The sequence below is a fragment of the Abrus precatorius genome, unplaced genomic scaffold (genome assembly GCF_003935025.1).
Source record: "Abrus precatorius isolate BTA unplaced genomic scaffold, Abrus_2018 Scaffold8, whole genome shotgun sequence".
In the NCBI taxonomy this organism is placed as follows: domain Eukaryota; kingdom Viridiplantae; phylum Streptophyta; class Magnoliopsida; order Fabales; family Fabaceae; genus Abrus; species Abrus precatorius.
The window spans coordinates 1,628,176-1,641,476 of record NW_020874428.1 but is presented as its reverse complement, the minus strand read 5'-3'; the positions used below and the strand labels follow the sequence as shown (position 1 = coordinate 1,641,476).

Here is a 13,301-nt window from a genome sequence, read left to right as displayed (position 1 = left end):
TGAAATTATAAAGAGAACCCCATCAAGAACAATATAAACTAAAACTTTCAAACTAGAGGATGTAAGAATGGATCCCTCAGAACCTTTAATTTTTCTGGCCTCCCAATATATCATATTTCTAATATTCCCAATCGATGGACCATATGAGACAAGAAAGGACAACTATCCAGAAAAATATTGCCACCTACCTTCCTCACACAAATCCTTATTTGACTAAATAATGCAGAGAGAAAGTATTTTTTTAGTACTGCAACTGCACTTAACCAATAAATAGAACTTTTAATATTACATTGTTCAGTGACGAATATCACATAGAACAAGTATGCAATTGTTGGGTTACCTTTCAAAAGACACCAAGCCTAATTACACCAATGAAGGGACATCAAATATATGGAAAAGAAGCCAAAAGAGGAGAGTATAGGAAGTCATACAGAAAAGTATGAGGGAGCATCCAATAGTTGGAAATCCAACCCTGTCACATCAAGCTGTCCATGAAAATTTGGAAAAGTCTCCCCCTTTGACATGCACAAGTGAACCTAAACAAAGTGTAATAAATATTACATAAGGAAAAGTTATATATATCAAGAAAAATTAGCATCACACCCAGATAATTATATCAGTCTGAAGAACAAGAGGTAAAATGCGATATAGAAGTTCCACAACCTGAGCCAAAAATGATAGCACTTATGTGCCTAGGAAATAGCATATTAATTCATCAAGTAGTATAGTAATATACTAAAACTAAGCAATTGAATCTATAAAACAGGTGGCATAGAAGTTTCCATTAACATATCAAAACTAATCTCCACATGAGTATATGTATTGTCAAAGAAACCTGCAAATAGCTTTAATAGTATTAATAGCAAAAGTGAACATTATAACAGAGGAAATTAAATAACCAGATAATCAGAATACCAGAATGATAGTCTAGGATAGTGACACTCCAGTGGGTTCAACGACCATGTCAGATAAAACAACAACCAATTACTCACATTGCTCAGGTCACTCTAGTTCTTTAACTCAAACTAATTTTCCCAGCCATGAGGCAGATTTTAGGGTTATAGAACCACTAAAAACCAGTCACAACAAGTAAATTCAGCATTTGTATTTAACATTAGGTAAATTCTACGGTACTCTGTAAAATGAGAGAGTATAGAAAAATTATGACCGTTAATTTTATATTAATAGATATTGGAGTTAGTCGTTTATTTGAAAAAGATGTAAATACTCTTTTAATTTCTAAAATATTAAAAGAACCACAACCTTCAATCTAAAGAGAGTATTCAATGCCCTCTCAAGTTTAGGAGTACCATAGCAAGCACCTTAACATTATATGTAAGAAATACAGTTTTTAACTCAAAAAAAGGTCTTATTAAACTATGAAATTGAATAGAAAAGTAAATGAACTAAAGTTAGAATGGCACCTCGCCACTGGCCCTCCCTTTAGACCATGTAATTGGAATTTCGAGGATTCTTTCAAACAGCTGCACGAAACTCAAGTCAGACAAGCTATATAAGCAATCTGCAGAAATTAAATGACTAAGAAAGAAATATTGGAACTTTAAACTACTATAAACCTTACCGGGACAAAAAGACTATCAACTTTTAAATTAGCATGCCAATTCTGCTCAATAGTGTCAACAAAAACATTGGCAGACAACCAGCCCCCATCTTCAGACATAATATCTGATCTCCAAGTATTACAATTTCCACTCAGATGTACATGTATGCGACTATAGTGGTTTTGGAACTTTACATGTCCATCGACATTCTCCATCTCTCTGAAAGTAAGAGTAAAGAACACTTCAATTCACACATACCGTCATTTTTAGGGATAAGATTTTTGTGCCCAGTGACTACAATTTAAGATACAACAGTGACATAACTAAGTAAATAGTCTTTAGTACCAACATGACAAGCTAAATTGAGAACCTTCATGATGCAAAAGTATGCCAAATCCAAGTAAAATATGTTACAGTTAAAACTAACAGTAAACCCAGCAACAGTTGCCATTTCTTAAGATTAAAATAAAAACTAAGATATTCAATAACATTGAGTGATTAAAACTCATTTAATTCATCAATCACCCCAAAGATAGAAGTAATGGCATTGTGGTCCACCAAACAAAACGAACATGAATTTAATCTCTCAGTGATGGAAAGTGACATCAAAATTACCTTGTGTTATACACCAAAAACAGAAAATCTTCCTTCAAATAAGTATTTTTACATACTCTTTTAGAAGCTGAATTAAATTTTTCAAGCTTCAAGGGTACACAAGAAAGATATGTTTTTCCGTATTACAATTTTGTCAAAAGTCAAAACTCAAGAAACTATTGCCAAATGGCAGCATGAGTATTTGATAGAACTAGATAAGCAAAAGCAAAATTTTGGGATGTTCATCTGCATTCTGAAATATGCATATACATATTTGACTCACAGAAGAAGGAAAAAGGAAAATGAAAATATATAAAAAAATAAATTCTTGAAAGGAACACATAGGATCAACCAAAGATAGAGACCCACAGTATATTGATTTAGGGTTGTTAAGAGTTATTATATTAAAGGTTGGTAGGGTTTATATTGAGTATATGGGTTTGGAAACCCTTCATTAAAAGGGTCTACACTGGGTATAATAGAGGGGTGGTAAGGGACAGATCCCTGAGGTCTTGTAACTGTACAACAGAATATTCTACTATAATAAGTTGGTATGCTAAATGTATAAATAGAAAGGAGTCTGGGGAAGGGAAGGCAGGAAATTAATCAGATCATTTCATGTTTTGAGTATGATGTTCGGTACAAGTAAATAAGTTGGATCTGAAGTCCTTGAAGTGTGTGTTCTTGAGTTACTCATAACTAGAAAATGTATTGTTGCTTCTCTCCAAAATTGGATTGCCATCCTGTTTCTGCTAATTTGTCCTTTGAGGTCTGCCCATTTTGTGTTGAGTTAATCTTCCTTGCCGGTCTGTTAGTCAGGTGATTCATTCTTAACTCATACCCTTATCAACTCTACTCTTCCAACTCCTATTGATGTACAGGTTTCAAGTTATTTGAGCAGACACACTCTCATTGTCGCACAAAAGTTTCAAGTGATGCTCCTCTAGAGGATACTCAACCTCCTCCTCCTCTGGTGCCCGCAAATCCTACTAATAACCTTGATCTTCCAATAACCTTACATAAAGGTAAATGTTTTGGTACCTATCCTATTCCTCTTATGTCTCTTTTGCTTATTTTGTTTTCTAATTCTAAGTCCTTTCTGTTGTTGGCATAGATTTTCTTCGTATTCCAAAATCTCTTTTAGACGCAGCAATAAATCATGATGGACGGAGATAGGCTATAGAAGAAGAAATGATGACTCTTTAGTAAAATGAAACTTGGGATTTGGTTCCCTTTCCCACTGAGAAGCAGGCTATCGGATGCAAGTGAATTTATATTGTCAAGGTGAATTGTGATGGTTTTGTAGTATGCTTAAAAACAAGTCTAGTTGCCAAAGGGTATCCCAAACAAATGAAGTTGACTATACTAACACTTTTTCCCCTATTGCTGAGCTTCCATTTGTTCGCCTTCTTGCCTTTCTTGTTGCCATTCATTACTGGCCCTTGTTTCAATTGAATGTGAAGAATGCCATCTTGCACAGTAACTTACAAGAAGTGTAGATGGAGCAACCACTTAGGTTTGTTGCTCAAAGGGAGTATGAACAGGTGTATCATCTAAAGAAATCAATGTATAGCTTGAAGCAATCACTAGATCATGATTTAGGAAATTCAGTGAGGTGGATTCTAGAATTTGAACCAAAAAGAAGTCAGAGTGATCATACTATTTTTTTAAACACACTAATCTAGGGAACATTTTACTTGTGGTGTATGTTGGTGATATTGTAATTACAAGAAGTGATAGTGAAGAAATTGACAAATAGAAGACTTTTATCCATACCAAGTTTCAGACTAAAGACCACATTGGAGTACTTCTTGGGAATTGAAGTTATGTATTCAAAGAAAAGGATCTTCCTTTTGAAAAGGAAGCATGTTCTAGACCTATTGACTAAGACTAATCTAATGGGAGCCAAACCATGTGAGACCCCTATGGAACTAGGGTTTAAGTTGACAGCTAATGGAGTTACTTCATCTAACCCACAGAAATATAAAATATTGGTCACGAAGCTGAACTATATGACTATTATTAGGCTGATATTGTTTTCCATTAACTATTGTAAGTATAGTTATGTCTTATCCAACTGGCATTTATTGGGAACCACTAATCCACTTTGTTAAGTATTTAAAGAATGCATTAGGAAAAGGGACTGTGTACCGTGATAATGGAGGACACATGCAGGCAGAGGCCTTTTCTAATGTAGATTAGGAAGGATCTTCTATGAACAAAAAATCCACCAAAAGATATTGTGTATTCTTAGGAGGTAATTTAATATTTTAGAAAAGAAAGAAGCAAAATGTGGAGGCAAGATCCAGTGTGAAAGCAGAATACAGATCTATGGCTCAACTACTTCTCAACTAATATGGGTAAGACAAATCTTGGATGAGATGGGATTTGAGAACACATCTCCTATGAAACTGTGGTGTGATAACAGGCTGCCATACACCTTACATCTGTTAAAATATCCCACCATAGCTAGAAATAGAGTCAAGAATACTCTTTATAAGCACTTGGATAGTTCTCCTCCTACGAGCTAGTTTTTGGGAGTGAGTTAGGCCTAAGTTTTTTTACTATAGTATCAGAGTCTATCCAATTTAAATGTTGGACTGCCCACAGATGCTTAGTCCTGTTGAACCATCCACATATGTCCAATTCTGCAAACTTCACATACTAAATGTCCACTCTTGGGTGCAAGAGAAGTATATTAAGATGTCTCACATTGGTTAGAAATAGAATCAAAATACTACTTATAAGTGTTTGGGTAGTCCTCCTCATACGAGCTAACTTTTTGGGACATCAAATTCAGTTTTTCATGGAAGAACAAAGCACATTGAGATAGACTGTTAATTCATCCAAGAGAAAGTTCAAGAGCGTCTTGTATCTACCTCCTATGTTAGGCAAGTGACCAACTTGCAAATTTGTCCACAACCGCAATGGCCTCGAATTGGTGCATAGTGATTTTATTTGTGACAAGCTGGGCAGGATTAATATCTCTGCTCCAACTAGAAGGGATTATAGAGTTATTATATTAAAGGTCAATAGGGTAAAGTATTGAGTATACGGGCCCAGCTCAGCCGCAGCCCACTTGTGTACTACTCACTTAACCTAGCAATATAAATATTGGGATTGCCAAACTTTGTAGTGTATCCTATTACAGGTTTCTCACCTCTCTCTCTCTCTCTTCTCTACAATTGTATTTGAACATCCTATGATTGGCATTCAGAGGATGTTCTATCCATTACAAACATTAATTCTTCATACTTCTAGGTTTTTCATAATATCTGAGTTAAATTACTTTTAACAACTTCCTGCAAGAATGGCTCATCAAATATGTCAACTAGAGATCCACACTTTTAGAAGAATAACTTCCATACTACTTTAAAACTGAGCTATTATTATTAGTGTTAGCAGGTTAACTGTGAATGTGATGTACTTCTAGAAGAAAACCTAGCACAACCTCTCTAATTATGTACATAATATTAAAACCATAAGCTGGTAAGTGGGTCTGACATCACTTCATCTATAGAGTTGGTTACAGATTAAGTAGTAAATGACAAGATCATTTCTCACCTAACTTCCCTGTCACCATATGCAAGTAGCATCAATGTTGCACCTCTGAAACGAACTGAATCCAATGTAACAGGCAGGGTAATGCCTTCAGACTGCACAAATTCTGCCCCATCAACATGTTCTGAGACAATATCCTCAACTTTCAGACCCACATCAGACTTCAGCTTTTCAATGGGACTAGAGAGAAAGCTAGATATCAACTCAATATTTCTTAAAAATGAAGTTAAGCCAAATTTCACAAGCAAGGGTTCAAATGGAATTCGAAAATATGTTGCCAGCTGACTCTTAGGCTCCCCAAAAACAAAATCTTCAGATGTCAAACCTTGGCCCCCAGAAAAATTATCATTATCAATATGATTGTCAGCAACATCAACATGGCGTACAAACTCCTCATTTTTCTCTGTACTATTCGGATTAGTAGGTTCTGCAACAACATCACTAGATTGCAAATTTTCAAATTCACTCCCTCTGGTCTGTAAAGTTGGATCAGAGACAAATTTAAAATAATCCGAGTGACTGCTATCATTTTCATTTACTGAAGGGGACTGGATTCCCATATCTTTTAATCGTGTTCCACTTTGGCTATCGTCACTTCTAATTTCATCACCAACAATAACAGATTTTGTTTTTCTGTCAACCTCACTTTTCCCCAAATGCACATCATGACTCATAAATAGAAAACATTCAGAAGATGATGAAGGTTCCACTAACTTCCATTGCGATAGATCATGAAAGTATGCATGAGCAGCTGATGCACTACGTTCAAACATTCTTTTTTTTATTGCAACACCAGATGCACTGATGTTACTCCCATTAGCCTTTCTCTTGAATTTGTGTTTCCTAGGCCCAGATATTAATCTGGACCAAAATCGAAATCCTGATCCGGGAAATCTCACTCCAAATGATTTTTCCAAAGCTGCATGTTTCATATCATAATTAATACCTTTGTCCATGAACCGATGATCGTGCTTCCCGTCATTCACACAGAAAAAGGGTGCAGACTCGGTTGATTCTGTTATGCGAGTTTCAATCTCCTTTAAACCATCATCACCTTGGGATAGACCACAACTCCACTCGGAAACAAAGTACCCCACCTCAGCAGCTTCCCGGGCTGCATCATCCCTTTCTCTTTCCCACCGCGAAACAGCTTCCTCTCGTGCAAGCCTCCTGGTTCTTGTACGATGATCAATCCCTTCTTCAGCTGAAAACCGCCTCTCCCTGCCACCTTCACTGAAAGGAATTCCCAACCAAGTAAAATCCTTCTTCTGCACTACCAACAAACTTGGCTGCGACAAAACCGCGTCAATCACCAACTTCCCCCTCCTCAGGCTTGCAAAAGGACGGAGGCGAAGCTTCACCGTGGGAGCCTCACCACATGAAAATTCCTCCTTATGAGGGCCAAAAGAGCAAGACTCCAATGTAATGCTCAGTGGCGAGATTCGACGAACCTTGCCAAACACAAGGTCACGCTGAATGTGCTCGCTAATTGCCGTACAAACAGAAGGTAACAAATTTGCCTCAATATAACCCTTAGCCTTATTCTGCCCATACCACACCAAAACACATATCCCAGAAAAAACAGCAGTGAACACAGAAGCCCTGAGCAAAAGAAGACCCTCTTTCCACAAAGGGTTCAAATAACTCACCAAAGTCTTACTCCTAAAAAAGGGTTCTTTAGCACATTCTAACCTCGACCCAGTTCTCAAAATCAGGTTTTTTCTTAATAACCCAGCGTTTTGCATGCAAAAATGTGAAGACAGTAACGCCTGGCTTACCAAACGACACCGTTTTGAAGACACGCAGCACCTGCAACCCCAAAGTCCCTTCTTTGGTAACTTTCTTTTGTCCAAACGAAAAGGGTTCCTCTTGCTGGCGCCACATTCCAAAGAACCATGGAAGGTAGTACCCAAGAACAAGGAATGGCTTTTCAGACTCATTGTGGGGTCTCATCTAACAGGAACCGTGGAGCAATGATTCTTATTCGGAAGAATCATTGAAGCGAAACACGGCTATAGTGCGTCACTTAATCAACAACGTTGGTTATTTAGGAGGAAGTTGTGGACATGTGAAACTGTGTTGTTACTCTCTAAGCCACAGACAACCTTAGGGGCGAAGAATCAAGGGTGTGAAGAGTCTGAGATTTTTGGTTTGTCTGCGTTGGATTTTGCTTATGGGTGTGAGACCCTGCGCAATGCTTCTGATTGACTCAGAGAAAGGACGTATGAAATCGTTCGGTTGCGTCTCGAGGGAAGGGAAACAAACAAAAATGCATTGGCTTCTACATAATAATGACTTATGAAAATGGTAATTTATTTTCAGATGATGGTCGTTTTATATTTAAAACATGATTTTTAAAAGTTAAAATTAAGAATGTTATACTTTTATATATATATATATATAACAAAATAATAATTAAAATTATAATATTTTTAATTCGATTTTGTATACAAAGAGTTGTCAATAAGTTCTTAAATAAAAAATTAAAATAGTTCATGTTAATAACTTTTATATAATATTGTTATTTTAAATTTAAATATTATTTTATTTTATTTTTTGAAAAATAATTTTTTATTATAATCTTTATGTATGATACATTTTCTTTCTGATATTTACACACACAAAATTATAAGAATAAAAATAAGAGGAATATGTTATATACACAAATAATGATAAAAAATTTGTAATGTACAAGAATTAAAATATAAAAAATTATTATGTATGACCAAAATAATACTTAAAATAAATTAAATTAAAAAAATGTTATTATAATTCATGACATTTAGTATGAAAAGATGATATTTAAAAGTTAGGTAAAAAATATTTTGGTATTGTATATTTTATATTATTGATAAATTATTTAAAAGATTATTTAACAATATAAGTTATATGTAGAACTTTAAAAAGTTTTAGTATTTTTTTCAATTAAAATTACATGTTTATTTTTGAAATTAGTATAAATTTTAAATATATATCTATATTATATTAGTTATTAAGATAAATTTTAATTTTAATTAAAAGAAAATTTTTAAAGTAATATATTTATGTTTTGTTCATAAAACAAGCCATCAATCTTAATTGATTGTATTTAATAATTAAAATTAATTCATATTATCTTTCTATAATTGTCTATAATAAATAAAAGTAAAATATTTTTATTTAAATTTCAAATATTATCTTTTTATAATAATATTAATAATCACATTAAATTATAATAACACTGTTTAAAATCAATAAATCATTATGTCACAATAAAAAATATATAAAAATTAAAAAATTAAACATATTAAATAAAAATTAATAATATGAACTATTTTGGAAATAAAATTTTGAGCAATAATAAAATATTGAATTTATTTTTTTTTCGCTTGATTCTTCTTTATTTTTAATAAATTTGAATACAGTTAAAACACAAATGGAAGTGGGTGACATGAGTGACTTGTCGTCATTGTCAATATGGGACTTTAACAACTTCATCATTTTAAGGTGTTATGCTCTAGTGTTGTCAATTTCATCATTTTGAGGTGTTCTGATTTTATTGCATTAGAGTTTAGGATTATTGTAACATGATCACACCTATTAAGTTATGATATGAATTAATCATATTATATTAATGTTTAATTACTTTAAATTATTCATATTTAGTGAGAAAATCTTAATTAGATCTGGCATTTAAAAATATTTTAATATTGAAATTTTATTATATCTGACTTATATTTAGTTTATTATTTTGATAATATCTCAAGTTACAAGTTAAGTTTGTAAGTGATTTTTGTTTCATTAAGAAAAATATTTTTGGAGATTTAATTTGATGAGTAATTTCATAGAAAACTAGCTTTGTAAATGAGAAATATTACTTACATAAGTTGAACCACTACAATTATATATGCAAAAATTTTAGATTACGTTTTGGGATTAATTTATTAAATCTTATCATGGTTATTATACATAACTTAGTTTCCCTCTCCTTTAGGATGCTTGATTTACCTTTTTATATTACCTTCAAAATTTATTGATGTGTGGAAATTTAGGATTTTGATTTTTATCATTAGTTCATGCTTTTGTTTGTATTTTCATTTTGTGTTTTATTTTTCTGTGTTTGTGGTTTTGGATATGAAAAATTAAACACTTGAGAGTTGATTCTCATTCAATTCCAATAATTGAAATTAAAAGTTTTATTTTTAGTCAAATTTAAAACTGTTTTATTTCTTATTCTCAATTTTATTTTTAGGTTTTGTATATTTTTTTAATATGCATGCTTTATGATATTTAAATTTCATTACTGCCCTTAACACATAATTAACAAGAATTTCTAATCACAACAATGCTTAATTTTACATATCACATTCACTTTGATTTAACTACTTACATAAATTTTAATGAAATTCGATTAATGATAATTAAATTAGGATTATGAAACATTTGGTTGACTAACTTGAATTCAATGAATATTATATATTATTCACAATAAAAGCAAAAATATAATAAAATTAATAATAATATTATTAGTAACATATAATAATTTTGTTATTGAATTGAATAAAGAATCAATCTATTAGTTATTTTTGTTAATTCATTTATTTTGTTCTGCATTCTTAATTAATAATAATCAATCTTTAACCCCCTCTTTAATTATTAATTTAAATTTAATGTGTATTATATTTAATTTAAAAACACAACATAGATTAAGTCACCTTGTACTGCATTATTTTTGTAAAGTTATTTTAACCTAAATAAGCTTTGATTCAATTGGTGTTGTCACTAGAGATATTAGTATTTAACCTTCACTTATATTTTTGTTAGTTTTAGATAGAGTAATATATGTTAATTTTGGAGCTTAGGATATTTTGTTTTTCATTGTGTTTTGAATAGTCCAATTTCTAAATCATGTTACTAATTTAAATTTGAAATTTTATTACTAGTTTAATTTTGAAATTGTTACAATTGGTTAATTCCATTACTATATGGTTGCAAATTTTTGCATAATTTGTTAATGTTAGTATTTGTATTTCTGTTTTTAGTTTCTAAAGTTGAAAAAGTTAATTGTTATTTAAGTGTTTTTTTTAGATTTTATTTTGTTTATTTTTATTTCGTTAGTCATTTAACTTAGTTAAAAAGCAACACTTAAAAGGGACTATTTTTAAATTTTGTACATAGAATATGTAATTTATCATAATTGTATTTAGGAGTATGAAAAGAATTAAATTAAATTATATAAAATGCAATTCAGGTACAAATAATATGAAGGAAAAAAATATTATGATGCTCTCAAATATGATAAAGAAAAAAATGTAACATTTGAAAATTAATTCTTAATCTCTTATTATAAAGTAAAATATTTTTTCTTAAATTTCAAACACTATCTTCTTGTAGTAATGTCTATAATCACATTAAACTACAATTATATGATTTAAAAATTTAAAATCATAATTTATTGTCTAAATTACAATAACATTTTTTAACTTATGTTTGATTTTAAATTGTTAGTATTTATGTAACAATGGACTATTTGAAAAAAAATTATACATTTTTTTATATAATTTGTTATTGTTAGTATTTAGATTTCTATTTTTTGTTTTTAAAATAAAAAATTAATTTTTAATGTTTTTTTTAGATTTTATTTTACTTATTTTTGCATTTTTCATTAGCCATTTAACTAACTTAGTTAAACACTTAAAGGACTATTTTTATATTTTATTCATAAAATAAATAATTTACCATAATTTTATTTAGGAATATGAGAAAATTTAATTATAAATGATGCAATTTACATGCAAATAATATCAAAGAACAAAACTAACAAAAATTTATTTTTATGCTCTCAAACATGATAAAAAATATATTTGAAAATCAATTTATATTCTCTTATTATAATTTTTTACAGTAAATAAAAATAAAATATTTTTTACCTAAATTTTAAACATTATTTTTTCATTATTATATCTAAGTAACAATTATATCATTTAAAATTATTTTTTATAGTTTACTATAAATTACTATAATATTTTTTCACTTGTGTTTAATTGCAAGTTTTATTTACTTCTACATACATCTTTTCCCATTTTTATTCTATAATTAATTTTTATATAAAAATTAAAAAAATTACGTTACATATAAAAATTACAGTCAAATTATATTATATATACAAATTAAAAATAAAAAAAATACAAATATAAAATAACAATGGACTATTTTAAAATTTATTTATTTGAACACTTTTTCATATAATTTTTATTGTCAATATCAATGTTTCTATTTTTTACTTTTGGAGGTAAAAATTTATTTTTTTCTAACTTTTTGAGATTTTATTTTAATTATTTATATATTTTTATTAATTATTTAACTTAATTAAAGAGCAACATTTAATATAATATTTTTAAGTTTTTTTCATAAAATAAATAATTTATAAATTGTATTTAAGAGTATGAGCAAAGTTAATTATAAATAGTGCAATTCATGTGCAAATATTATAAAAAAATAAAAAAAATTATTATTATGCTGTCAAATGTAATAGAGAATAAAAAATAATTTTAACATTTGACAATTAATTCACATATTTATTACTTTTTTTATAATCAATAAAAATAAAATGATTTTTATCTAAATACTATTTTCTCATAATAATTTCTATAATCATGTTAAACTATAATTATATTATTTAAAATTTAAAAATATTTTTATAGTCTATTATAAATTGTTATAACTTTTTTTAACTTGTGTTTTGATTCAAATTCTTTTTACCTTTCTATATAATTTTTTAATTTCAGTCTATTTATGAAACACATTTTATGTAGATCCTATAATTAATTTTTTCATGTAAAAATAAAAATAGAAATAATTTTATATTAAAATTCCAGTGAAAAATATTATATAGAAGTTAAAATAAAAAATATATATAAACATGAAGTAACAATGGACTTATTTTAAAAATATTGAAAAAGATAAATATTTAAAAATTACTTAGACACTTATCTGTAAGTTATTTTCAGAGGGACAAATACAAATAATTTTATATTGAAATTAAAGTAATATTTAAACTAAAATTATATTGAAATCAATCAATTAGATGTCTGAATAGAAGCATCTAGTCACTCAACTAAACTTTGTTTGAGTGATCTTATCAATCTTTCTATGGAGCCCAAAGACTCAAAAAAGCACAATGGCATTTTCGAAGTTCTATTCTATAAAAGGGTCAAATCTCAAGTCACACACAGTGCACACAAGTTAATTCCACTTTCCATTTTTCCTTTTGACTACAGTTGACTTTTTAGGCTCATCCAATCATAGCCTGTTACATCCTTATCAATTGCTAAAAAGTTTTAATCAGCACTCCTTACTGTACACCTCGACGTACAGGATAACAACCCACGTAAGACATTGTTAATCGGACGCTCCATAACAAAACACGTGTCGAGCCAAAACAGTTTCTGCATTTTGGTTTTCCAAGTCAATTAGTTCATTTATGGAATTTTCAATTTAAACCCTTCAGTTTAACCTGGTGAAACCAGAAAGAAACCCTAGCTCTCACGCGGTTAAAAAACAGAAGAAAAAAAAAGAAAAAAGAAAAAAGGAAAAAATTGGGAA

General features: G+C 29.7%; 1 protein-coding gene across 4 annotated transcripts in view; it reads right to left on the bottom strand.

Annotated features, from left to right (window-relative positions):
• Nucleotides 1-7,942, bottom strand: part of LOC113845923 — a 31,073-nt gene extending 23,131 nt beyond the window's left edge. For 2 of the 4 annotated variants that reach the window (XM_027473627.1, XM_027473628.1), the window contains exons 1-4: nucleotides 5,721-7,942; nucleotides 1,583-1,781; nucleotides 1,425-1,484; nucleotides 432-536 (exon numbers count right to left, since the gene is read on the bottom strand). In XM_027473627.1, the coding sequence (XP_027329428.1) occupies nucleotides 432-536; nucleotides 1,425-1,484; nucleotides 1,583-1,781; nucleotides 5,721-7,657 (2,301 nt within the window). In that variant the 5' untranslated portion in view covers nucleotides 7,658-7,942. The remainder of the gene's footprint in view (nucleotides 1-431; nucleotides 537-1,424; nucleotides 1,485-1,582; nucleotides 1,782-5,720) is intronic. The other 2 variants (XM_027473629.1, XM_027473630.1) reach the window with 2 other exon arrangements.
• Between the last annotated feature and the right edge of the window lie 5,359 nt (nucleotides 7,943-13,301).